Raw genomic sequence first — 27133 nt, 5'->3', positions numbered from 1 at the left:
CTCCTTCAGTGATGTCTTCCCGGGAGGGACCTTCCTAACGCCTCAGATGGCCAAAGAAAGGGGCAGTAGCACCTCACTAGACATTTTTCTTTATTTCAGACTGCGCTATACCCTGCAAAAAATACTGCCCTCTTTTCCTGCACAACCCCCCACATGGGATTTGCTGCACAAAACCATCCAGGCTGGGGGAGAGGGGAGGTTGGTCTCGGCACTTTACCGATCCCTGGTGGCAGACACCAGGCCACCCAATGCCAGAACTCAACAAAGATGGGAATCGGACCTCCAGATGACGATAGAGGCTGGGGACTGGTCCTACATTCTATATCAAACCCAGAAAGTCACGGTGAATACACAATATAAATTAATACACTTTAACTACGTACACCAAACATATTACACCCCTGCCAAGAAACACCGTCATCACCCTGAAGTATCGGCCCAATGTGAACGTTGTACAGCGACGCATGCTGACTTTTTCCACCTGGCATGGGATTGCCCCGGAATCCAGCGGTTCTGGGCCTCAGTCCTGCAGATCGTCGCCGATATTATTGGGGAACAAGTAGCCCCGTTACCGTTGGCGGCCCTCCTCGGCCTCACAAAATACCTGCGTCCCGCATCCCGCAGACTGGCAGCGCTCCTCCTGGTGTTGGCCCGTAGGCGGATAGCTATGGCCTGGAGCCGGGGCCCCCTCCCCAAAATTGAAGATTGGAAAAAAGACATTACCTATTGTCAGGATGTAGAGAGTGAATTTATAAGAACCCTACCACTGCATGCTCGACCCCCGACATCTGGGGGCCGTATATTACATATCTGCTAGACAGTGCAGCTCCTTCCACTACTGAGAGCTCCTGATTCCGAAACAGATCTGTGAGGTTGGGAGACACTATATATTTGTGCCTTAATGGTGATTGACAATTAACCAGGAAAGTCCTGATGCTTGTTGTTGTGGTCATGAGTGGGGTGGGGCGGCTCCGCGGTCGAACCCGGGAGCGGGAAATGTTATGTTTTCTTTTCGCTTTATTCTATTCCCTTCCTTTCCCTACCCTCTCTTCAATTCGTCCCCTTTTCTCCCCTGTTCCGCCTTGCTACGTTAGTGCACCCTGATGGTGCGCTTGTGTTTTCTGTTGTTCTGTAAAATTTCAAAAATAAAGTTTAAAAAAAAAAAACCCTCTTTCCCCACAGGGGTTGCGGCACCTCTGCGTAATCACTAGTGAAGAAGCCAATAGACCACTGGGGAGAGGTAGGAGTGCATGCTACCTCTGCATGCAGCTGGGACCTGACACAGCTCAAAGGTTTTGTGGAATCGAACAATCTCCTAGTCACCGTGCAATCAGACTTCTGTCCGCACCACAGAACAGAAACCACACTGATTTCTATATGGGATGACTTCAAGGTTTCAGCAGACTCACATGGATGTGCAGCACTTGTTCTTCTTGACCTCTCTGCAGCATTTGACACCATTCGCCACATGATCCTGCTTGACAGACTGCACAGACTAGGAATACGAGATTAGTAATAGAGAGCAAATCACCCTTCCCCCCTTTCCTCTCCACTGCACGCCCAGCGAACACTGAAGTATCCAAAGGCCCCTGTCTCTCACCCCTTCTCTTCAACCTTTAAATGTCCCCTTTGCCCAGGATCATCCACTCACACAACCTCACCTGCTATAACTATGCGGATGATACACAAATCACCCGGAGAATTCCTAAATCGACCTCGGACCCTTGCCCGGACCCATCAGCATGTCTCACTGTCATTCAACGCTGGATGACGACTAACCATCTCCTTCTGAACCCTGGGAAAACAAGAGATCATTGTATGCGGGAAAACTACTCTATTCCCCCAACCGACTTCCTGGCCACCCTCACTCGCCCTCCCCCTTTCCAACCACCACCACTGTCAAAAGCCTTGGCTGCACAATGGACTCAGACCTAACTATCTCACCACATCAACAATGCATCTAAATCCGTCATTTTCACCTTAGTCTTCTGATGCGCATCTTCCCTTACCTCACCTACCCCAATAGACTGGCTGTAGTTATGTTCATTGTAATGTCTAGACTTGACTATGCGAACTCCATCTACCTGGGTGCACCGGCCTACCAACTAAACAAACGCCAAAGAGTCCAAAACTCAGCTGCCAGACTGCTTCTCGCACTGGGACGAAGGGACCACACCTCACGTGCCCTACTCAACCTACATTGGCTCCTAATTGTACGTAGGAACACCTTCAAAATCCTGCGTATTACTCACCGAACGATGCACAAAGCAGACCCCAAATACCTAAAAGAAGAGATCATGCCTTACCACCCAACTTGCACCCTAAGGTCAAGCACAGCCCTCATCCTAGGTGTCCACTCATCCCAGGATCGGAGGTTCCGCCTACTCAACCCTGGTACCAACTTTGTGGAACTCACTGCCTCCCCGTATTAGACAAAGCCAAGATTAGATGGCTTTCCGGAAGGCACTCAAAACCTGGCTCTTCCCCTAAAAACACATAAGGGACCACCCTGACCACTCAACTTACCACCGCATCCAAGAAATGGCTTTGTAACCCCTTCAATATGGGGCCTTCATTAGGCTCTCAGACCCGGAGATATCTACCTCCAACTATCTGGAGCCATTTTCCAAGACTTGAAACCCGAACCGTAGTAGCACTTATGTACCTACGCCATGACAGAGTTGAATCATGCCTTCCTCCACCAGGTATACACTACGCTCTGAGGCCAAGAGATATCTGTCTCCAATTATCTGGATCGACTGTGCTAGACTTGTTAACACAAGCACTAATAGCACGTATGTACCAATGCCTAATAGCCCTGAACCCCAAAGGGATACCATCCCCTCGACAGGCACTGGAACTCCTCATCAGGAACAGGGTCCCCCTCAATCCACACAGAAACTCAAACAAAACCATATACTAACTCTTTCCTCTGCACCAATAAACAATAGACTGCAGGTATACCCCTCAATTAATTTGACCTAGCTGCACACATACTTATACACCTCCATGAGCAACTGCACACATAATCCCATTCATAAACTCCACCGTCGCCAGAATGTAGCTACCCAAGCCCAATCAGCCTTGCTGCACACATTGTACTGATCTACGGTCCCAGAGCGTGTTCAACCCACAACGCTTTGGAATCATACCAATGGTAAAAGGTGCTATACAAATGCTGAATAACATAACATAACATGTTTAGCTCACTGCTGAAATCATCTTACTGCTACATATGGGCATGCTGTATTAAGTGTTACCTTGCTACAGAGTTCTAGCAGCAGTGTGTAGAGGCCCAGGTGTCAATTAGTTGCTCTGATGCAGAAAGAGCGCATTATGGTAAAATCATTGCATCAAACCTTTTGCAGAAGTTAGCGCATCTGTGTATGTTGAGAGAGTTGTTGACTGTTGCCTTTAAAAGCCTTTTTACTTTCTATGATGTGCAAGAATGCACATCATAGAAACTACGACACTACTCTCTTTTTATCACACTACTCTCTCCACTGACCTGGACTATGGTCCCAGAGCACGTTCAACCCACAGTGCTTTGGAATCATACGAATGATAAAAGGCGCTATACAAATGCCGAATAAAAACAGTTTAGCTCAAATCAATTAAGGTTGAAATCATCTTACTGCTACAAACGTGCATGCTGTATTAAGTGTTACCTTGCTACTGAGTTCTAGCAGCAGTATGTAGAGAGGCCCAGGTGTCAAACAGTAATGTACAAAATGCAAACAACCCTAAAATAAAGCCCACACAAGGAATAACAAACCTTTTTTTAGAAACTTCTGGAATGCTACCTTCGCCTCTCAGGAATGCTACCTTCGTCTGCCATATGCCTTCGCCATTCGCCTCTCATACGCCTTTGCCTCCCATATGCCAACAATTCGCCAAGCCACAAACCCACAAACACATTTTTTTTACTTTTGTATATATAGATTGGTGAACAGTGGAAAAAAGGAAAGTCGGGGGAAACGGGAAACATTTGCAGAACAAGGGGAATCGGAGCGTGCAAAGGTCATAGAAATGCAGGGTGCTGTAGAAATGAAGAGAAAGGCAGCACTTATACAAACAGAGAACAGGAGGGCAGTGAAGCAGACAGGGCAGATCACTTCACAGTTCAACTAAAGCAGGCAAGATTGAAAATCAAACGCAAGACTCAATTGCCTGACCTTGTATAAGCCTGTTAGTGTGAAATGCCTGATCTTCAGTATTGGATGCCTGCGGCCCCTCTTCTTCATCCCAGTACTAGAGTAGTGTTTGCATTAGGAAGTGTGCACTACTCTTAGCTGCCTCTTCCTCTTCTCGTTATTTGGTGGGAAACTACTGGGAAGGGACAAGTTGCTTACCCGTAACTGTTGTTCTCCAGCATGGGTCTGGCATGGATTCACATCCTCATGAATATTCCCGTTGTCAGGCCGGGAATCCTTGGTAAGAAAAAAGAAAGCAGTATTGCTTTAAAAGCTTGAATACTGCCTTTTGTCTTGTTATCCAATCACTGTAGACCGGGTCATACTGCAGCCATCCAATGCCTCAGAGTCCCGACCCTGGCGACCCTCTTCAGATTGGCAGCACGTGAGGTGCCAGTCTGAACCCATAAGAGCCACCGTGTGGACGGAGGAAGGGTTTTCATGTGGATCCATGCCAGACCCATGCTGGAGAGCTACAGTTACGGGTTAGTGACATGTTCCTTCTCCTGCACGGGAACTGGCATGGATTCACTTGCTCATGAATACAATTATACAGCAGTTACATATACACAACCACAGGAGGTAGCAAGGCTCAACAGAAGTACAACACTTACCCCTAGAACAGACTCATCCCAAACAAACAGGTTTGCTAGCACCACCTGGCCGACCCTGGACTCCGCCGTGCAATCCCTGTCGACACATTAGAATCTCGTGAAGGTGTTCGTTGACCTCCACGTAGCAGCCCTGCAAATGTCCAGCAGGGGAACACCAGAGAGAAACGCTGTCGTAGCAGCAATGGCTCTGGTGGAGTGGGCTCTCAGCCGACCTGGAAGGGGTCTGTTGGCCAGAAGATGATCCTGCATGATGCAGCCGGAGAGCCATCTGGATAAGGAAGCCTTGGACAGGGCCTTCCCCCAGTTAACAGGACCAAAGTTCACAAAGAGCCGAGAGGTCTTCTGGAAATCCTTCGAGCGGGCCACATAGAATTTCAAGGCACGAGCAACGTCCAGCGTATGCAGTGACCGTTCACCAACGAAACAGGATTCGGGAAGAAGACAGGAAGTACCAAAGGTTTGTTAAGGTGAAAATGAGGCAGAACTTTAGGCATGAAGGAGGGATGAGTGCGGAGCACCACCCTAATAGGTTGCAATGATAGGTAAGGGGCTTTGCAGGAAAAAGCTAGATTTTCTCCAATCTGCCTGGCTGAAGTGATCACTAGCAGGAATACACGATGTAACAGCTCAAAAAAATGGAGGTCCCATGAGCTTGGTGAGGACAACACTGAGTTCCCACGCCGGTGCAGGAGCCTTTACTGGAGGGAAAGACCTAAAGAGACCGCTCATGAATTCCTTGACAAGCCTGTGTGACCATAAAGATGGCCTTGTAGGTGAAGCGGTGTGTCGCAAAATAGTTGCCAGATGCACCTTGATGGAGGCGTGGGCTAACCCAGACTTGGCCAGTGAGAGCAGGTAAGGCAAGAGCTGAGGAGCAGTGACTTGCAGTGTGATGTCTGGAGTCCTGTACCACACTGTGAAGCGTTTCCATTTGTGACTGTAGCATGATAGAGTAGAGAGTGCTCTGGCCTTGGCAAGAACAGCTTTACATTCCACCGTAAGGTCGTAGTGGCCAAACTCTAAGGCCGCAGAAGCCAGGCCATGAGGTTCATCGACGGTGAATCATGATGCAGGATGGTTCCGCCTTCTCTAGAGAATAGCTTGATGGCCGCTTGTTACGAAGTTCGTTGGTCGTGTAGAGTATGAACAACCCCTCTGTCCCCAAGAAAAACCCTGACAACACCAGAAATACTGTCAGCGTGATTATTAAGGCCACAGGTGGAAGTCCCCAAGCCAGGACGCGGGACAGCCGGAAGAACCCCTTGAGCGCTGAAAGGCAAGGTACAATGGTTATGTAAGTAGGAAAGCAGGACACAATCTTCCCAAATGCAAATACCAAAACACTGGAATACCTGTGAGGACTTGTGTCTTTCCCAAGGCTGAAAGAGGCGTGAACCTCCAGACTGTGGCTGGACAAGGCTGTAAGGTAGAGCAGGTAACCACCTATTGTAGGACCGAGGTCCTAATGAAACACGTGATCCGTAGAGAACTCCAGGCAGTCCGAGGTCAGAAAACAGATGATTCAATGTTCCAGAGCCAATGAAGGGTTAAGCAAGGACAATCCGTGTAGCAAGCGTAAATCGGCAATAGGCAATCCAAGTTCCAGAGTCAGTGAAGGGTTAAGCAAAAACAATCCGTGGAGCAAGCGTAAGTCGGCAATAGGCAATCCAAAGTTCCAGAGTCAGTGAAGGGTTATGCAACGACAATCCGTGGAGCAAGCGTAGGTCAGAATAGAACAGGTCCTTGAACGAAGAGAGAGCGTCACGTGATCCTAGTTGAAACAGCTGTGAAGCAACGCCTTCGGTTTTCGAACTCCTTTTATCCCTGGAAGGGACGCACGTGACAGTATCACGTGAGAAGTGAACCGAAAGCGTTGTAGCGTTGCTAGACAACTAAGAGTCACGTGATCCGTGACGCGCCGGGCAGCGCCGGTCTCCGCGAAGGATGTGAGTTCCTGGAGTGAAGGAGTCTCCACTTGGTTTGCCACAGCCGTGAAGGGCGATAAACGCCAGCTCCGCCAAACATGCCATGCCGTGCCCTGTTGTGTGAAACGTGAGTGGGAAACGAAGTACATGAATCTGAGCGTGTGTGCCGGGGAGCGCAGATAGAGGTAGACGCGGAGGGGCGTGTCCTTGACTTAGTAGGAAGCGGTGTGACAGAATCCCCCCTCAAAGGCCCATGACCACATGGGCTAGCAGGGTTGTCCCTATGAAACCGCGACAACAGAAGCGGAGCCCGGACATCCCGGGAGGGAACCCAGGAACGATCCTCGGGACCATAGCCCAGCAAGTCCACCAGATATTGAAGGCGACCCCGAAGGTAACGGGAACCAAGGATAGCACTGACCTCAAAAACGTCCTGGGAAGACACAGACACAGGGGCAGGCGGGACAAGGACACGAGTGGGAGCAAGGTACGGTATGAGGAGAGAGGTATGGAACACCGGGTGGATCCGCCAGGAAAGGGGAACAGAGAGTTTGAGAGCCACGGGATTCAAGACCTTGGTAATCCGGTAAGGGCCCACAAAACGGGGCAACAGTTTGCGACAACCAGGGATCCGCAAATGTCTGGTCGACAGCCACACCCGGTCGCCCACCTGATACTCCGGAGCCTTCGCCCGCTTGCGGTCAGCCTTAGTCTTCATCACCGCTTGGGCTTCACGGAGATGGATCAGTGTCTGGGCATGCACACCGGCCAGATCGCGCACACAGGCATTAGCAGCAAGAGTGGCAGAGGGGAAATCAGGGAGCAGCAGGGTGCGTGGATGTTGTCCATACAGAGCATAAAAGGGGGAGAAACCAGTGGTCGAATGACGGGAGTTGTTATACGCAAATTCAGCGAGGTATAACAGTTTGGACCAGGAGTCTTGGTACTGAAGGGACAGGCACCGCAAGTACTGCTCTAGAGCCTGATTCACCCTCTCGGTCTGCCCGTCGCTTTCAGGGTGATAAGCCGAAGAGAAGCGAGCATCTATACCCAGGAGTTTGGTGAGAGCGCGCCAGAAACAGGACGTGAACTGCGATCCACGGTCTGAGATGATGACCTGCGGTAAACCAAAGAGACAGAAGATAGTTCTAAAGAACAAGCGAGCCAGGGTTGGGGCAGACGGTATGCCTGTGCAGGGGATAAAGCGGGCCATTTTGGTGTACGAATCGACGATAACCCATATGGTATCGTAGCCTTGTCTGCGGGGCAGGTCGGTGATGAGATCCATAGAGATGGTGTGCCAAGGCCTGGGAGGTACCGGTAACGGTAAGAGTAGCCCTAAAGGCCGTCCCCTGCGTGGTTTGCATTGAGCACATATGGAGCACGTGTTAACATAATGTTCAATGTCTTTCCTCATGGAGGGCCACCAGCACCAACGTTGTAACAAGTCTAAAGTGCGTTGTTGCCCTGGATGGCCATTTATAGCAGCATCATGTGACCAGGCTAGTGCCTGGTTGCGTACATCGCATGTAGGGAGGAACAATTTGCCTTGGATGAATGGTAACCCCTCGTGAAGGGCAACGTCCCATTCGGTGAGTGCATGAGGATTTTGGGAAACCCATTGTCTAATGTCGGTAAGCATGGTGGGAGATGGCGTACACATACAGATAATATGGCCTTTTCCTAGTAGTGTGTCGGGGAACAGAGACAATGACTCCCCGCCAGGAGAACGGGATAAAGCATCAGCCTTGCCATGGATGCGACCTGGTCTGTGTTTGACTACAAAATCAAAGGCGGCAAAGAACAAATGCCAACGCACCTGCCTGCTGTTTGCACATTTCAGGGAGGCCAAGTCTTGTAAGTTTTTGTGGTCTGTATATACCACCGTCTGATACTTTGCCCCCATGAGATGATGTTGCCACGCTTGTAGAGCATCCTTGATGGCCAATAACTCTTTCTCGGTTACAGTATAGTGTGATTCGGCTGCCGAGAATTTTCGTGAGTGATAGGCTACCGGATGCAAACAACCCGTGGTTGGGCAAGGCTGAGACAGTACCGCACCTAGAGCAAACGAGGAGGCATCTGCCTCCAGAATGTAGGGGAGGTCGGGATCGGGGTGCTGCAAAACAGGGGCAGAAACGAACCTGGCCTTGAGTGCCTCGAAAGCCTTCTGATGTGTAGGGGTCCAAGAGAACGGGACAAGAGGGCTGGTCAAAGCGGTCAGAGGAGAAACGATAGAAGAGAAGCCGGCGATGAATCGCCGGTAAAAATTAGCGAAGCCGAGAAAGGACTGGAGTTGTTTGATGTTAACGGGAGTTGGCCATTCAGTGACAGCACGAACCTTAGACAGGTTCATGGACAAGCCCCCATGGGAGATGTGAAAACCCAGAAACTCCACTTCCTTTGAATGGAATAAACATTTTTCAGGTTTGGCGAACAAGGCGTTTGCCTTGAGGCGAGAGAGTACCTCTCGAACATGACCGACGTGTTCCTCCAGGGAGGATGAGTAGATCAAAATATCATCCAGATATACCACCACGAACGTATCCAGGATGTCCGAGAATACGTCATTGATGAAACGTTGGAACGTCGCGGGAGCATTACAAAGCCCAAAGGGCATTACTGTATATTCGAATAAACCCTGTCGGGAGCAGAACGCCGTCTTCCACTCATCCCCAAGCCGCATACGAATCAGGTTGTACGCTCCTCTTAGGTCCAGCTTGGTGAAGACAGAAGCCTTAGTCAACCTGTCCAGCAGCGTGGATATGAGCGGAAGCGGGTACCTGTTTTTTACGGTGATGGAATTTAACCGTCTGTAGTCCACACATGGACGAAGATCGCCCTCCTTCTTTGGCACAAAGAAGATCGGACTGGCAGCTGGAGAACAAGAAGGCCGTATGTGACCCAACTTCAAAGCCCGATGTATGTATTCCTTAAGGGCTTGCTCCTCTGACTGTGACAACGAATAGACCCTACCCCTGGGAATGGGAGCCTCCGGAACCAGGTCAATCGGACAATCGTATGGTCTATGTGGGGGTAGACCCTCAGCAGTGGCTTTATCAAAAACCATATGGAAATCGTGGTAGGCAACGGGTATGTTAGCTGTAACGGCCCCCACGGCGTGCGAAAGCACAGGGTCTGGAACAATGTCATCGATATGGGTGGCAGCCATGGCACCAAGGATCGTGGCAGGAGTGGACAGCGGGTCAGCTTCGATGAGACAAAACTGTTGACCCACCTCGGATTCGAAAGTGACTTGTCCGTTTCCCCAATTGATCAACGGGTTATGTTGCCGTAACCAGGGCATTCCCAATATGATGCCGAACTGTGGTGTATTGATAAACTCAAACGACATGGTTTCCCTATGGATGTTTTGTATCACCACTTCCATCGGAGCAGTCTGGAACCTGATTGGGCCGGAAGACAGGGAAGTGCCGTCCACGGCGTGTACAGGTTCCGGGTGTTCTTTCCTGACCAGGGGCAGATTGAGACGATGGGCCAAGGGAATATCGATGAAACAACCAGTGGCCCCAGAATCAACTACAATATGAACTATGTGTGCGATCTCCCTAGTGGGCTTCAGTAGGGCATGAACTACCACTGGTCTGACAGGCCCGAAGGTGGGTTCAGAGGGGGTCATAGACAGGCTCGCCGGTGCCCCCTGTATCATGGGCGAGCCTTCTGAAAACCTGAGGTTTTGTTCTTGGGGCGTCGGGGGCATTCCCTTACAAAGTGTCCGTTTAACCCGCAATAAAAACAGGCATTATCGTTTCTCCGACGTTCTCGTTCAGATGGTGTTATCTGACTACGGATACCGCCTACTTGCGTGGGTTCAGCAGGGGTGGCAGAAACGGAATGTCCAGATTGACTAGTGAACGTTGTTTCGGCCCTTCTCTCGGATCTCCTTGCGTCAACTTGTAAAGCAAGATCCACCAGATCCGAAAATACCGAGGGAAGGGCAGGAACCACTGAGAGTGCATCCTTCATGGCGTTGCATAGGCCACGATAGAATACGATTGCCTTTTTCTCCTCTGGCCAGGATGTTTCAGCAGCGAGTTGGTTATACCTAGTAATGTATTCTATCAATGATTGTTTACCTTGTGTTAGATCCAGGAGTTCGAGATCCCTTGATTGGGCCTTATAGCGTGTATCGAAGACTTTGGCCATTTCTGATACAAGAAGATCAAAATCATATAGAGCGGGATGATCGTTCTCCAGCATTGGGTTCGCCCAGGTCGCCGCCACCCCAGACAAATGGGACAGAAGAAACGCAGCCTTTGTAACAGAATCGGGAAACGCTAAGGGCCTGCACAAGAAATGTAATTTGCATTGATTAACGAAAGTACGATACTTCCGAGGGTCCCCCTGGTAGCGTTCTGGTGCAGCAAGAGGGACAGGTGTAGGAAGCAATACAGGAGTGGGTGCAGGGGCCGTGACAGGTGCTGGTTGGGCTGGGGGAACTGTGTCCCCGAAATCGGCATCCGTGGGTAAAGGGAAACGTGTGCTTTGTAGGGCGTCCAGACGGTGATGTATGGCTGTCGTGGCGGTATCCATGTTGGTCCTGAGGGCCGCCACTGCCTGCAACAAAGCGGTCACTGGATCCCCGGCGGAGGGATTCATACTCTGGACGACCAAAAAGGCTTCACAGTCTGTTACGAAGTTCGTTGGTCGTGTAGAGTATGAACAACCCCTCTGTCCCCAAGAAACACCCTGACAACACCAGAAATACTGTCAGCGTGATTATTAAGGCCACAGGTGGAAGTCCCCAAGCCAGGGCGCCGGACAACTGGAAGAACCCCTTGGGCGCTGTAAGGCAAGGTACAATGGTTATGTAAGTAGGAAAGCAGGACACAATCTTCCCAAATGCAAATACCAAAACACTGGAATACCTGTGAGGACTTGTGTCTTTCCCAAGGCTGAAAGAGGCGTGAACCTCCAGACTGTGGCTGGACAAGGCTGTAAGGTAGAGCAGGTAACCACCTATTGTAGGACCGAGGTCCTAATGAAACACGTGATCCGTAGAGAACTCCAGGCAGTCCGAGGTCAGAAAACAGATGATTCAATGTTCCAGAGCCAATGAAGGGTTAAGCAAGGACAATCCGTGTAGCAAGCGTAAGTCGGCAATAGGCAATCCAAGTTCCAGAGTCAGTGAAGGGTTAAGCAAAAACGATCCGTGGAGCAAGCGTAAGTCGGCAATAGGCAATCCAAAGTTCCAGAGTCAGTGAAGGGTTAAGCAAAGACGATCCGTGGAGCAAGCGTAGGTCAGAATAGAACAGGTCCTTGAACGAAGAGAGAGCGTCACGTGATCCTAGTTGAAACAGCTGTGAAGCAACGCCTTCGGTTTTCGAACTCCTTTTATCCCTGGAAGGGACGCACGTGACAGTATCACGTGAGAAGTGAACCGAAAGCGTTGTAGCGTTGCTAGGCAACTAAGAGTCACGTGATCCGTGACGCGCCGGGCAGCGCCGGTCTCCGCGAAGGATGTGAGTTCCTGGAGTGAAGGAGTCTCCACTTGGTTTGCCACAGCCGTGAAGGGCGATAAACGCCAGCTCCGCCAAACATGCCATGCCGTGCCCTGTTGTTTGAAACGTGAGTGGGAAACGAAGTACATGAATCTGAGCGTGTGTGCCGGGGAGCGCGGATAGAGGTAGACGCGGAGGGGCGTGTCCTTGACTTAGTAGGAAGCGGTGTGACACTGCTCCACTGATAGGCGGAGCAGGTCCGGGAACCATATCTGGCAGGGCCACGCTGGGGCGATGAGTATCATCTTGCAGCGGCATTGCTTCATTGTGTTGATGACACGTAGCAGGAGAGGAATTGGAGGAAAGGCATACAGGAATTGACCATCCCATCGAAGTGAAAATATGTCCCCCAAGCTCCCCTGCTGGAGAACTGCTTACATTTGGAGTGTGCTGTAGTGGCAAACAGATTGATTTGTTGACAACCCCATTGGCGAACAGGAACAGGAGGGCTGCTTGGTCCTACTGCATCTCCCATTTGTGATCGGACCAAAGTTCCCTGCTGAGGGCATCCGCTATGGTGTTCTTTATGCCTGCTAGGTGAAAGGGCACAAGCAGCATGTTCTGAACGATCGCCCAGTGCCATAGGGTTTGCGCTTCCAAAGACAGTGCAGGGGTAGAACATCATGGTGGTGTTGTCTGTGAAGATCCTCACCACTAGACCCTTCAGCAGAGGCAATAACAACTTGAGGGTCCAGAACATGGGCTGAACTTACAACACATTTATGTGCAGATTCTTCTCCTCCGGCAGCCAAAGACCTCTGGTGTGGTACTGTCTGGTGTGGGCCCCGCATCCGTCTAGCGAGGGATCTGTGGTGACTGTTGTCTGGAAGAGAGGAGCCCGGAATCGGGAACCCTGAGTAAGGTGCGATTGGACTCCCCACCATTGGATGGATTGCCTGAATTCCAGTTTGAGTGTCAACTTGTCTGTCCAATTGCCCGTGACTTGGGGCCACCTGTTGTCCAGAAACTCCTGGGCGGCCTCATTTGCAGCCTGCAAAACGGGATCAGATGTATGCAGTTTGACATCATGCACAGCAGTGATTTGATTGCTAGGATGGTTGCTGATCTGATGGTGGATTAACGATGTACCTTCCCCATAATGGCCAGCACTCGGTCCTCCGAGGGAAAAGCTTGAGATGCCACTGTGTCGAACAGGACCCTAGAAACAGAATGTCCTGTGATGCCGTTATGCAGGATTTTAGATAATTGATAGAGAATCCAAGCTCCATTAGTAAGCGTATGGTCTCCTGTGTGTGTTACGTTGCTAGGCTCAGAGAATGTGTCCAGATGGGCCAGTCGTCCAGGTATGGGTAAACGTGTATGCCCTGAGACGTAGATGTGCCGCTACAGGGGCCAAGCACTTTGTGAATACCCCTGGTGCTGACTTCAGGCCGAAGGGTAGCAACTTGAACTGATAGAGATGCCCCAGAACTACGAAGCATATGAATTTCCGATAGTAGGCGTCTTCCAGATCGAGAGTTATCATGAAATCCCCTTGTTGGCCGGGCACTAGCTGCAACAGGACCATCCTAAACTTTTTGGATTTTAGGTATTTTATTTGTTGAGGTGTCATTAAGTCTATGATTGGGTGACATCCCCCCCTTATCCCCTACTTCTTTTGGACCAGAAAGTAGCTGGAGTATGCTCCGGAGCCCCCAAGTTGCAGCGGGACAGGTTCTATTGCATCCTTTGCCAGCATGGCTTGCACCTCCCGAATCAGCTAGGCAGTATGTTGTTCCTTCCTCGTTACGGGTGAAATACGAGGGTACCTACGTTCGAACGCCAGCATATGTCCTTGCTGCAGAATGTCCAACACCCATTCATCTATGGTGATGTTTTTCCAGGCATCGATTAAATCTGACAGACGGCCTGCTTGGTTGTTTGTTTTCCCCTGCGTACGCAGATGGCGCTGTGAGTCTCCCTTGAAGGCTTGGGATCGACCTCTATACGATTCCTGCACCGTGGAGTGGGAATTCTGATGGTAGGAAGTGGAGGCATATCCTTTGGAAGATCTTCTGAATTTACTCATTGAGGATCGCAAGGAAGAAGAGCGGTGCTGCTGCAGGGTTCCTAGGGACCTCACTGTCTCTGTGCCGTTTTGATGGCCTGTAGCATCTCATCCACTGCCTTTCCAAAGAGATTATCCCTGTCGAAGGGCATATTCACTACCTTGGCCTGAACGTCTGGTCTAGAATTGGTGGCTTTTCGCCAGTCTTTGCGCCGGAGCGCTACGCCATTCCCCATTAGGCTGAAGCCCGAATCTGTGACATCCATCACCATTGTGATGGCATGACCGGAGGCCACCTTTCCCTCTTGAAACCGGGTGAGAGGTTCCATCCTTTTGTCTTCCGGCAACAAATCTAGGAGCAGGCCCAGCTTGAATCATAACTTTCTATCATACCGGGTAAGGATGGCTAGGGCGTTGGCGGCCTTCATGGTAGCCGCTGCAGTGTAAATGAGGAGTTTCCCAAATGCATCCAGCTTTTTCCCCTCTTGGTCTCGTTGGACCATAGACTTGGAGGATGGGTTTCCAGACTGTTTGCTTGCTGCGGCCAAGACCACTGAATCCAGAGATGGCTGTGAACGGAGACATTTGGGGGCTGAGTCCAGTACCCTGTATTTTTTCTCAAGCCTGTACTGTTTGCTGGTGCAGAACTTGGGGACTTCATCAAGGACAGGCCCTCTTCCCATACCTCATCCAGTAACTGGACAGACATAAGCACTCACTATTAGCACCATAGCTGCCTCCAAAGTCGTGTCCGGGTTCTTTGAATGGGGACTTACCGGGTCATTCCAACCTTGGAGGACCCAGTAAGTCCGCATTCAAAATACCCTTCCCAATTCCCATTCGAGCCTCCATAGGGCTCAATGGGAATGGGGAGGGAGCTAATAACTGACCCGTAAATAACAGGCCGGCTATTAGCTCCCTGGTCCCTTAGCGGCTCCCGCTAAGGCCGGCTGTAAACCAGCCGGCCTTAGTGGGACCCGCTAAGGGACCTCAGAATGCGGCGGTAAGGGGTTAACAGCACCGGCATCCTTACTGGCACCGTTAACCTCTTACCGCCGCACTCGTAATGAGGCCCATAGTCTTCCTGGCTGATGCTCATCTCATATAGTCGAAAGTCTTCGACAAGAGGTGAAACAAAGTATAAAGCTAACCTAAGGAATTATTAGCTCTGTGATGCTAAGAACTGCAAATACCAGAAGGCCTCAGGAGAGGAGGCTGGTATAAACCTTTGAACTGTATACAGTATTGTGGATTGCGCATAGGACGGCAGCCGTGAGAAAGAGAAGCCTAATTGTTGAAAGTAAATGCACTTGCTACAATATAACAGTGACCCAGAGAGACACAATCGCCTATCGGAAGTCTCTGTATTGAACTGGCAAGAACTTTGAGGTGAAAGTGTGAAAGATTGCAAAGTAACAAGTGTGATGCTAAAGGTTTGAAGGCTTGTGCCCGATCGAGGGAAGCCAGAACTGCCTACACAAAGTTCTGAGCCCAGAAGAGCAGGACCTGAGTGGATCGCTGAAAGTGAACCAAATATTTGTTTAAAAAGACATTAACAGCTCCTGAGTGTTATGAGCTAGCAGAACGGGTAAAGTTAACTAAACTATGATTTGAAGACTACAGTGAACCCGACAGAGGGATGCCAAGCAAAAGACATGATTTGAGGGACCCTGCCTTTTCTGAAGAAACTGCTTCCTGATGCCTATAAACTCAAGGAGTGGTCAAAGTCATGCCACTGTTCCGCCTTGTCCAGGGATGTAACGTAGGGAAGGGAGTGCACTAGTTCTGCAGTCCTGAACTACCAAAACCCTCTAGGACATTTCAGTTATTTTTAATTGTTTTATACAAATATTCCTTTTAATTTATTGTACAATGGTATAATGTTGCTGTTGCAAATCAATGTGGTCCTTTAGTAAGCAATATTTATATGTATGCCATTTTTTCTTTTTCTATACTTTTATGTAATACCAGCTTTGTTTTGGCTAATTCATTAATAAACATAAATAAAAATTAAACAATCAAGTCACCATCTTCTATTCTGTTGCAAGTTAAACCTCGTTCCCATAAACAGGTGTCACTATTGACTACATGATGGCAACAGACTACAAACAACTAGACATTGCTATCTTCTTTGCCTTATTCTTACAGAGAAAGTTTTATGAGGAGCAAGGAACATATGGCTTGATTTGGAGCATTTGTGCCAGTAAACAATAAACATGTTACTGCTTTGGACAGAAGTATCCAGAGAAATTCTCCCCACCTTCATTAGAAATATAAAGATTAAAATGTAACAGGTGCAGATGGCTTGGAAATAAGAGGTTTTTGTGACATTTCAGTTTTTCTCCTGTTTCTAGAAACAAATCACATAATGGCAAACTGTTGAAGCAAGTGCAAAATTCCATTTGTACAAACCGCCAATTGAATTTGTGGTCATTGATTAGGAATCCATAATCTTCATGATCGTGAATATATTCAGCGTGTACAGCTGCATTCCACATCACCTGTTTTAGAAAAACAGAAACATTCACTGTAATTAAATATGCTAACTGAATTCATGGCTAGGTAATAGGCACGCCACAGGTCAATTAAACAAACAATTTTCATAGGTCGTCACAACTATGTATTTGTTTATTTGTATATTTATAGTGCGCCGGAGCCCGCAGGCATCAGGGTGCAAAGGCCGGAGAAAGTAGTTCATCATCAAGAGTCTAAAGTTATTTGTTCTAAAAGAACTGTTTTCAAACGTTTCCTAAAAGACGTATGATTTCTGTCTACGCAAAGGTCTTTTGGGAGGTTATTCCATAGATGTGCCGCCTGCACTTGGAAAGCCCTTGCCAGAGCCTCCACTCATTTGCTCTTTGGGATGACCAAACGAGAGGAGTCACTGGATCTTGTTACTCTCTCAGGACAAGAGACACTTATACAGTCTTTCAGGTAAGTAGGTGCATTGCTGTAGAGGTATTTATGCACCACAGTGCATACTTTAAAACAAATCCTGGCTTCTACAGAAAGCCATTGTAGGCTTTTACGATGCCGGGATATCTTTTATGATGCGCACAGCATCGTTTTGCAAGATTGGAGTTTTTGAATACAACCCTTACCTGCACCAGCCAGTAGAGCACTACAATAATCTATGCATGGCATAATCAATGCATGAACTATGGTGGTGCAGTTTGCCTCTGAGACAAAGGGTTTAACTAACCACAGTTGTCTCAGGTGATATTAAGCCTTACTAGCGGTGTAATGAATCTGTGCATCTGCATTAAGAGAGGCCCCAAGCACGACACTCAAGGTCTTAACCTTTGTGACAATACTAACTTGATGGTTTTGGATCAGAAAGCCCGAGCATTTGCCATCAAGTTTTGAGCAGGCCTGAGCTGAGCCAAAAATAAGTAGCTCTGTTTTAGCCATATGATCGAAGTTTAGCCACAGATACCTATGACTACATTGATAATGCAAACAATAAAACTTGAGAAAAGACATGATCATTTTCTACAGCATTTACTGTACATATGGCTCCTTCCTCTAATTTCCTATACAGGCAAACATATATTCCATGTCAGGACGGGTGGCAGACATTCTGTTTCTATACATACAAGTTAAAGCAGCAATGGATTAATGTAAAGTATCAAAAAAACTACATTTCTCACGGAACGAGGAAATGTGATGGTCTAAAAACAGAGATCAGACTGTTGTCAGAAGACTATATTCCCTAATCCAGAGGCTCCTGGCCCCTACACACTGTCTCCCTTGGCTCCTGATGTCCTCTTTCTTCGCTGGTCGAGAAACAGATAAGCACAGCTTTGAATTCTTTTGTTTGTTTATTGCAGAATATACAATTCCATAAAACCGATACATTCATATAGATACATAATACAATAAGCATCGCAAAAAGGCACAACATAAATACAAACAAAAATAGTTACTGTTTTAAATGACGGTTCCTGATTTTTAGAGCATGCCGAAGATGTGAAAGTAACGCCTAGCGAATAAGCGGGGAATCGACTCTTCATACCTCTTCATAGAGGTGGGCAACAGAGTAAAAATCTGGCCCTCCTTATAATCAGTTATATCATTCTGGTTCTAACATGCAGGCAGACCAGACAAAAAAGTTTAAATAATTTAAATTAATTAATTTAATCTTTTAGCAACTCTTTGAACGGTGCAGTGAAACTTTTAAACAGCGTTGTTCAAATGCAATGCACTACCACACTGCAGTTATTGGTCTTAGAGGGATACAATTCAAATCTGTCCTTGTAATTAGATATCTGTCATAACACGGCCACACCATAAAAGGTAATCATGGATGATGTCTGTTACAAATAGAATATGTCTACTATTAAAGGGATTTAATAGTTCCTTTGTCTCCCTGCATTCTTGATCAGACTTCAAACATGATTTAACATTTTTATGCATAATTTGGTTTAAAATACACAGAGAAATGAAATGATATAGTGCATTAATTTTCAATAAAGACTTGCTAACATGATGAAACCACAGAATTGTCGATGAACCCCATCTAAGTAAAGCTTTTGTGATAATAAACTGTGTTAAAACTGCCATAGGGTTGTACCAGATATGTAGCCAATTAAAAACAGGTTTGAGAGACATGTCATCTTCTCAGACCTAGATCAGTGTGCACTGCATAATTGGAGGCAGATCTTGGGAGTCTCCACAATTTCTTGAGAAAATCATTCTCCACCATTTGTAGTGGAGATACCTTAGGAAAACCATAGCCCCACATTTTGCTACTTCTCTTGTTTTCATTGTGTAAACCTTCAAGATCATATTTAAAGGTTGAGCAGACAGACCAATGTGTCCCATTTTCAACAGGTTTATTGGAAAAATAATAAAGACAATACCTAACTTTCTGTACCCTAACTAGGGGGACTAACAGGTTAGTCCCCCAGGGGTCTAACCTCTCTCCCTGGCTTTTACCATCCTGCTCAACCGTCTCTGTGATAACCTGGGTATCACCGATCAGGCCCTGGCTTGGCTGACCTCCTTCCTCTCCTATCGACCCTCCCAGGTCCAACTTGGGTCCTTCCTCTCCTCTATCTCTATATCTACCTGTGGTGTTCCCCAGGGGTCTAACCTCCCTCCCTGGCTGTTTAACCAATACCTGGCACTTCTTGCCCACCGCATTGCCGCTCTCTGACCCAACTTTCAGTGCTATGCAGACGACACTCAACTCATTTTAAGGCTACCTTCCGCCACCTCTTCTCCTTCACTCATCTCTGACTGTTCGCCATCCAGGAGTGGTGTGCCGCCAATGATCTCTGCCTTAATGCCAGTAAGACCGAGATTCTCTTCATAGGCACACCTGCTCCCTCTTCTCCTGCCACTCTCTGGCCGGCCTCTCTTGGCCCTCTTCCTGCTCCCACCTGTGAGGCAAAAAACCTTGGGGTCCTCTTCGACTCCACATGTTCCTTCTCTCCTCACATCTCTGATGTCTCTAAGAAGTCACACTACCAGCTGCACCTCCACAGAGGTATTCTTCCTTTCCTCTCCTTCCCCCAGAAGCTCACTGTCTCCAGAGCTCTGGTTCTCTCTAGGCTTGACTACTGCAATAGCCTCTTTCTAAATCTGCCTGCCTCTACTCTCCGCCCTCTGCAACTCATCCAAAACAGGACTGCGAGACCTGTCCTTGGCCTCAAGCCCAGGGATTGTATCTCCAGGACTGACATCTCTGCACTGGCTCCCAGTGGCGGCGAGGATTAAGTTCAAAACCCTCTGCATTGTCCACAAGGCCTACTGGGGTCTGAGACCTCAATATTTTCAACTCTCTCTTCCTAAATATCTTCTTTATCGAGCTCTTCGCTTATCCGCCTCCAACTCCCTCAGGGTCAGTCGCTTCTCCAAGCAGCAAGTTGGTGGTAGATCTCTCTCTTCTGCTGGGGCCTCCCTCTGAAACAGCCTCATTGCCTCTCTGAAACTTGAGGAGAACCATCTCTGGTTCCGGAAGCACCTCAAGACCTTCCTCTTTGCTTCTGCTTTCTCTCCTTCTCTCCCCTGCTGACCTCCTGGCTGAATCTGAAACTGCACTTGTTACCTGGTTACCCTCTGATCTTGGGGCCAGGTCCCCTCCCTGCCAGTTGCACACCTGCACTGCACCCCTGGAAACCCGTGCACTCTGGGAATGTTTCGGCATCCCTACAGCCCCTACTTGCACTTGGCACCTGATGTCTGCACTTACCCTCGCACTTGCCACCAGCTGGCCGCACATTTATTTATTGTCTTTATTTATTTTACTGTTATCCTATGTACTGCACTTCCCCCTTCTCTTTCCCCCCGCACTTTTCCCCTTCCCCCCTATCCTGCACTTGCGCGATCGCAATGTCTCCTGGCCTAGTAGGATTGTTGTCTCAGTCTTCCGTCTGTTCCCCTCCCTTGCCTCGTCGCTAATGCATAACAACCGCTTGCCCATATCCGCAGCCTTTAATGAGTGGTTGCATTATTTATTGGGAGCGCTGTATCAAATCCTGGATCTTCAAAATCTAGTTGGCCTATGCTCTGCCAATGTACCAATGCTGACCAAGACGGTGGCACCTGCTATTTTTAGCCTACTACTTCATTGTGGCCTATCATCTTGGCCATTCCAATGGGAAGGCCTAACGCCCTGTCCAGGATGCATGGCAGAAAGACTCTCATGAACATGTTGAACCCACATATGTTCGACTCAAAGGACATGTCTTTTGCATCTGCGATACTCCAACATACCAATTGCAGGGTTGTCGGAGTATAGCAATATTGAATTGCTGGGTTGAAAAAAAATGCAGCATATTATACCAAACAGCGCCTGGAGATAAGTAACAGGCTTCCCTATATTTTAAAGACCGTTTGTTCTTACCTACAGTAGATCTAATGAGTTTTGTCCTACAATGGTGCCATAACACGCCCTTGGTTGTGGACCTGGGCCATTTGAACATACTTGCCCTCCTTGATTGCTGGTGTTGGTGACCGTATACATTTGCAGAAAAATAAACGATGTTGAAACATATGCAACATGTACTCACTGTAAACGACATCTGGGTAAGCACGAGTGATTGTTGCAAACCTCTGTGCCTGTACCCCTGCACCTGTGGCATACCATCATGATTGACTTCCTTACCGACCTTGCGCCAGGATCTGGTCACAACACTGACATGTTCCTGATTGACAGTTTCCCAAAAATGGGAGATTTCATTGATACAAAAAGGACTACCTAAAGCCTTGAATCACTGTTTTTTCACAAACCGCTTTTGGAGGGCGCTCACCGGTTTGTTGGGTATTGACTATCGATTGTCCACTGCATAGCATCCTCAGACGGACGGACTGAAGACACGACTAAATCAAACCCTGGAAAACTACCTGTGATGTTTTGCGCTACAACATCAACAGACTTGGTGTTATCGTTGGACCACAGCAGAGTTTGCTTGCAATAACGAACAACACTTCTCCACCAGAGTATCGCCCTTCTTTGCTTACTACAACCGGCACTATGAAATGCTACATGAACCTGTACCAGAAACATCTGTCCTACCGGCAGCTAGCAACTGTACTTCAAATCATTCAAACCCATAAACTAAAATACAAGGGAGTGTGGGAGCCCTTCTACTGAAAACTAACATGGGTCAAATACCCTGTTCTATGGAAAACACGTGTCTATGGTTGCTATTGGTACTCTTGTTCACAGGAGACTTGCCTGGCATTTTGGGGCTGGACTGCCCTTGTGGGTGGGACAAAGACTGATATGCAAATGGGTATTTCTCCTCTGTGAAGGGTGCAGTGGGGTAAAACGTGGTTGTAGACCCTCCTGAGTGGAAGAAATTCCATAGAACAGGGTATTTGACCCATATTCGTTCTCGGTAGAGAGGCTCCCACACTCCTTTGTAACATAACTAAAATGGTCCCAGCTAACTCAAGCTCAATTAATCATCAAGAAATATGTGGATAAACACTGGTGGAGGCACAGTATTACAAAGCAGGGGACAAGGTATACTTGTCCACCAAATTTCTACCACTGAAAGGACAAAAGAAACTGCTGCCTAATTAATTCAGCCCTTACACACTGATCAAGAGAGTAAATCCCATTGCTATGGAGCTAGCTTATGGAAAATCCATCCAGTGTTCGTCGTATCTCTCCTAAAGCCCCTCAAGGAGGGCACTCATTACATGTTCATCCACCTCAGATGGCAGTAGAAGGTTCCCAAGAATGTGAAGTGCGTTCCATAATGGACATGAGACCTGTGCGGGGCAAAACATATGCGTTAACTGACTGGAAGGGCATTATCCTTAAAGATTGCTCGTGGGAACCCTTAGAACACGTAACTCCTGCAGTGCTCTCTTAAGAACCGGACCTACTCACTGTGGTGGTTAACTGTGGGGAGAGGTACTGTCAGGAGCACTTTCACCCCTGCTGGGACGATACAGCAGAGACTGTAGATTGCCTTGACACATGGGACTACATGACCTGACTTTCCCAGCCCGACATTCCTAATGCCAATTTGTTGTATGTTGCCCCAAAGCCGAAAGCCAAGGGATCAATGGGGGAAACAGTCTACACTCGACAAACTCTCTGGTTGAGTTGCACATCTCTGAATTTATAATCGTATCCTGATTGTTGTGAAAAGGTCTGTAGTCAGATCCTGTCAAGAGGGGTGGAGGGAGGACAACAAGTAATTGTGGACCATTCCTGGCTCTGTAGGCAGCTTTGGGGGGGACTCTCTTTGTGTCCCCTACCTTTGTTCCTGCATGTTTTACAGCAGTGCATCTCAGTCTCACAAAATGTCTCGGCAATCAGATACTCCCCTCTCTCTGACTTTTGTAGAGATGATGAATTGAAAGAGAAGCCGAAAACCGAACCTCGATGAGCGACCTACATCCGCACCAAACCAACAAAGAAGGAGACACCCTCGAATACTAACAACCATCCAGACACCATGGACATCCTGAGCTGGCAATCCATATATGCGGCAGAGGAAAGAGCATCCGCTGTGCATTGAGCAGTTCGCTGCACTCCACCGACAAGTGTGCCGACCTCATTTAATCGGATTGCCTACATCACCTGGGACACGCTCTGGAGCTGGGTCCCAATCAAAATACCTACCCTCAGGGTCCCAGAGAACCAAACTCCAGCTGCAAAATGTGATAATGCCATGCAAAGGCTACAATAGACGCTCTGCAGCCTGAATACTTGGAAGTTGTTGGTCGGAGCTCAACCTCCTGTTAAAGACTACCTTTTGCATATACACCTCCCAGAAGAGAAAGATAGTAAGGATTGGCTAGGTGAAGTTGGCCAATCAGGACAGAGGGAGGGACCTTTAAGCATGAGACAGAAAACAGGAAGTGTGGGTTATAAAGGTGAGGTCAGAGGAGAAGGAGGCAGACCAAGAGACCTTCAGAGGGAAGGGGGAATCAGTGAAGTGTGGAGGCTGTTAATGGGAAAGGTGAGGCATTCATTTAATGAGTGTAAGGGTACTGCAGTGTGCGTGTTGGTGAGTGTACAGAAAGGCTAGTGTAGGCACTATGTGAAGCGTATGACAAGGTGAAAGAAGGGTGTTTAAATAGAAGTAGTTGTTGGAGGAGGGAGCAATAGAACAGAGGAGGGAGCAGTAGAATGGGACAAGGAGCAATAGAGCAGAGGAGGGAGTAGTAGAGTGAAGGGGAGAGCAGTAGAATGGGAGGAGGAGGAGAAAATGAGGAGAAAATCTAACATCAAAGGGTGAAGGCAATAAGTAGGAGTGAAACATCGGAGGGTAAGAGAATTGGGAGGAGGAGGAAGTAGACAGTGGGAGCAGAAGAGGAAAGGCAAGTGTGGGCTTCAGTGAACAAGCCTTAATCCAGCTGAGCATGTGAAAGGTACTTTCCTAATTCCCCCAGAAAACTAACAATTGGATAGAGTAGGGACAGATAAAAAGGCCCTGAGGAAGTTTAGAGAGCTAGCGTCTTAGGGAGTGTGATAGGTCAGAATCAGGAGACAGACAAGCAGGTATGATTTCCTCTTCAGAATAAAAAATAAACCTCACCCTAACTCAGAGATACTAAACACTATGTTATGCATGGCCCACATAACCTGCACCTAAATTGCCTGCTATGCAGAGAGACAGGTGCCTCTATCCATGCTGGTGTAGGGATCTGGGGGCCACAGGTCAGGATAGCCAGTAGGCGGGTGCCAGGCACATGTCTCCTGCAGTGTCTCCTGGGAAGGTTGGGTGCAGTAATTCTTTGCCAGAATCAGATACGCTGCGGGAGTGCTTCAGGACGTTCCCGCATATGTCCAATGTCGGCTCGTTCTCAATGCCATGGAAACAGACGCAGCCGTTGAGAACCTCATTCTGGCGGTAGCAACCCTATTTTAGATCGGCTTCACTGAGCTTCGCTGCATCTTAATGCGGTTGCTGGACCTTGGTGATAGCCTGTACTTGTGCCATAATTCCTGCTCATACCTGCCTGCATTCCTTTTGCTGCCACTTGGCTTGTCCTTGCTTTTGCCCTCCTGTTTACTTACCTGCCTATATTATGTCCTTGCTGATCTCTTTATCCTCTCCTCTCCTGGACCTTTGCCCTTGTCAGTTCCTCACCTGCCTTCTGCCATTTTCCTTCCCTGTCTGCTGCCTTTCCTGCCAATTGGCTTTTCCGTCCTGGCTGCCTTTCCCCAACCACAGGTTGGCTGTCTGCCGCTTACCCTGTCGGCTGCCTTAACTTGCCTGATGCCTGCCTTGACTACTGCCTTCCTTGGATGTTGCCTTCCTTGCCTACTGTCTACATTCCCTGCTGCCAACCATACCTGCTCCCTGCCATACCGCCTTTAGACTCTCTCTCCTGACCAGTTGGTTGCCCTACTTGAATCCTGCCATCCTGGTCAACCTACTTGTCCTTGTTCTACCCTGATCCTTTCCTATTTTCTCTGGATTCCTTGGATTATCCATTTCGTCTATCCTGCACTCCTGGTGGTCACAATACTACCGTTCAACATTAGACTCCAGGATTCCTGTCTTTGCCTTCCAGTTCAGTGTTTGCCCTGCCTCTATGCCATGCAAATACTGGAAGGCGGTCCTGTGGTATAGGGGGTGGGGGGTCGGGCTCCGTCCCCTTCCTGTTGCTCCTAGATGGGAATTGGTCAGGGTCAGCTTGTCCACATCTCAAATTCTACTCAATCGAGTGTGAAGGTCCAATGGAGTCATCATGGATTCCCCGGCGGTAACCTCCTCCGATGTGGCCAGGTGATGGCAGCCGCTAAGGTCCAATGGAGTCATCATGGATTCCCCGGCGGTAACCTCCTCCGATGTGGCCAGGTGATGGCAGCCGCTACCTAATCCTGAGACTGGGGGCGGCAACATGAGGGAGGATCACATGAGAGGAGACAGCCTGTGGGGAGATGTCATAGGTTCATTGGATGAGATATGGTGTCCCTCATTTGCCCACAAAGAAAACCCCTTGATATCCAATACCCTAATGGACTATTGCCATGCATCTATAACCCCTTTCAGGGAAAATGGAGAAACCTTTTCCCAAAACCCTTTAGGCCAAACATCCATCTCTGGGCAAAAGTGTAAAAGCTAAAGGATTGTCTCTTCCAGTTCTAATTATCATCCATGTAGAACTGGCTCATCATTTGGGACCATCACAAGTAATTTCCCAAGAAATCTGCATCAGTTTACATCAATGGACTCCATCTCCCACCATCACCCAAGTACTGGGACAAGGAGGACGAAAGGAACGATACAGAGCGGAAATACCCTTAAGCTCAATTAATGTGCTAGTTGTTTTCAGAAGGCGCCTCTGCACGGGACATATAAAGATCAAAAACCAACTGCAAGAGGCTGCTGGTGCTGTCTGGGAGAAGTCGCTGCACCTCTCTGCGAGGCTTGGAAGCACAAACCGGTGTGACTGAGACGAGGGGCTAGAGAGACAGTGGAAAGCTGAATTAACAGGACATGCTGCAGATATGCCAGGAGTCAAGGGAAGATTCCTGGGCATTCAGCAACGGGAGAAGTCCGCGTTTTACCTACCGGGACCAGAAGAAAGACAGGCATGATGGATCGAAAACGAGAGAAGCCGGAAAGACATGAAAGCAGTCCAGAGTGGAAAGCGGGCCGCAAAGCACTGCCTCGTGAGCGCAAACAGGACCGAAAACGCCACACAAAGCCAATGAGTCAACCCCAGCAAAGTGGGAACCCTGGGGCGTTTCAGCAACTGCAACAAATACAAAATGTGAACATTGAAGTGACAGAAAAAGAGACATTAAAGAGACTGATTGTAAATCAAGGAAACATACTACGAATACAGTCCCCAGCCATATTCGAGTGTATGTAATGCAAATTTAGGGTAACCCCGAGTGAATGTTGAATCAATCAGATGTACAATATCCAAGAAAATATATACATTTTTGGAAGTGAAAGAGGAACTGTAACCTGCGAATATAAGAAGTTCTGGCAGGCAAATATACCAGACAGTTGCAAACCTACAGGAAGACCCAAGAAAGGATATAAAATGTGTTTGCTGAATGAGAAGGAACTATAAAGACGAGTATCTTTACAACTAACAGGATTGTTGCGAACCAAGAAAAACACAAAGAACTGTAACACAAAGAATTTTTGGCATTAAGGAAGAATCTAGGGAAAGGGAATTACCCTCTGGGACCAAGGCGAGACGCGGTATCCCCCTTCTTTCAACACCTTTTCCCCATCCTACCATGTAGGACATTCAAAACCACTGCCCCCCCCACCCTCCTTTTCCCAACATGAACCCTTTCACACGACACACCAGGGAACGGACTAACACCAGAGCCTTTTACCTGACATGTCCCAATACAAGGGTCAGGCAAAGTCAGGCAACTGATCAGAATCACACACACCCGACGGCCCTTTCCCTTCCCCACTGGGATAAA

At 48.3% G+C, this 27133-nt stretch overlaps 1 protein-coding gene across 1 annotated transcript in view; it reads right to left on the bottom strand.

The window, feature by feature from the left end:
- The window catches only part of GSR (glutathione-disulfide reductase), a 557956-nt gene that overhangs the window by 454293 nt on the left and 76530 nt on the right, over positions 1–27133 (bottom strand). Inside the window, exon 3 of the mRNA XM_069626169.1 lies at positions 16675–16763. Coding sequence (XP_069482270.1) covers positions 16675–16763 — 89 coding nt within the window. The remainder of the gene's footprint in view (positions 1–16674; positions 16764–27133) is intronic.

Source organism: Ambystoma mexicanum, chromosome 6p, assembly GCF_040938575.1.
Source record: "Ambystoma mexicanum isolate Mex_15411 chromosome 6p, UKY_AmexF1_1, whole genome shotgun sequence".
Taxonomy (NCBI): Eukaryota; Metazoa; Chordata; class Amphibia; order Caudata; family Ambystomatidae; genus Ambystoma; species Ambystoma mexicanum.
This window is presented reverse-complemented; position numbering and strand designations above follow the sequence as displayed.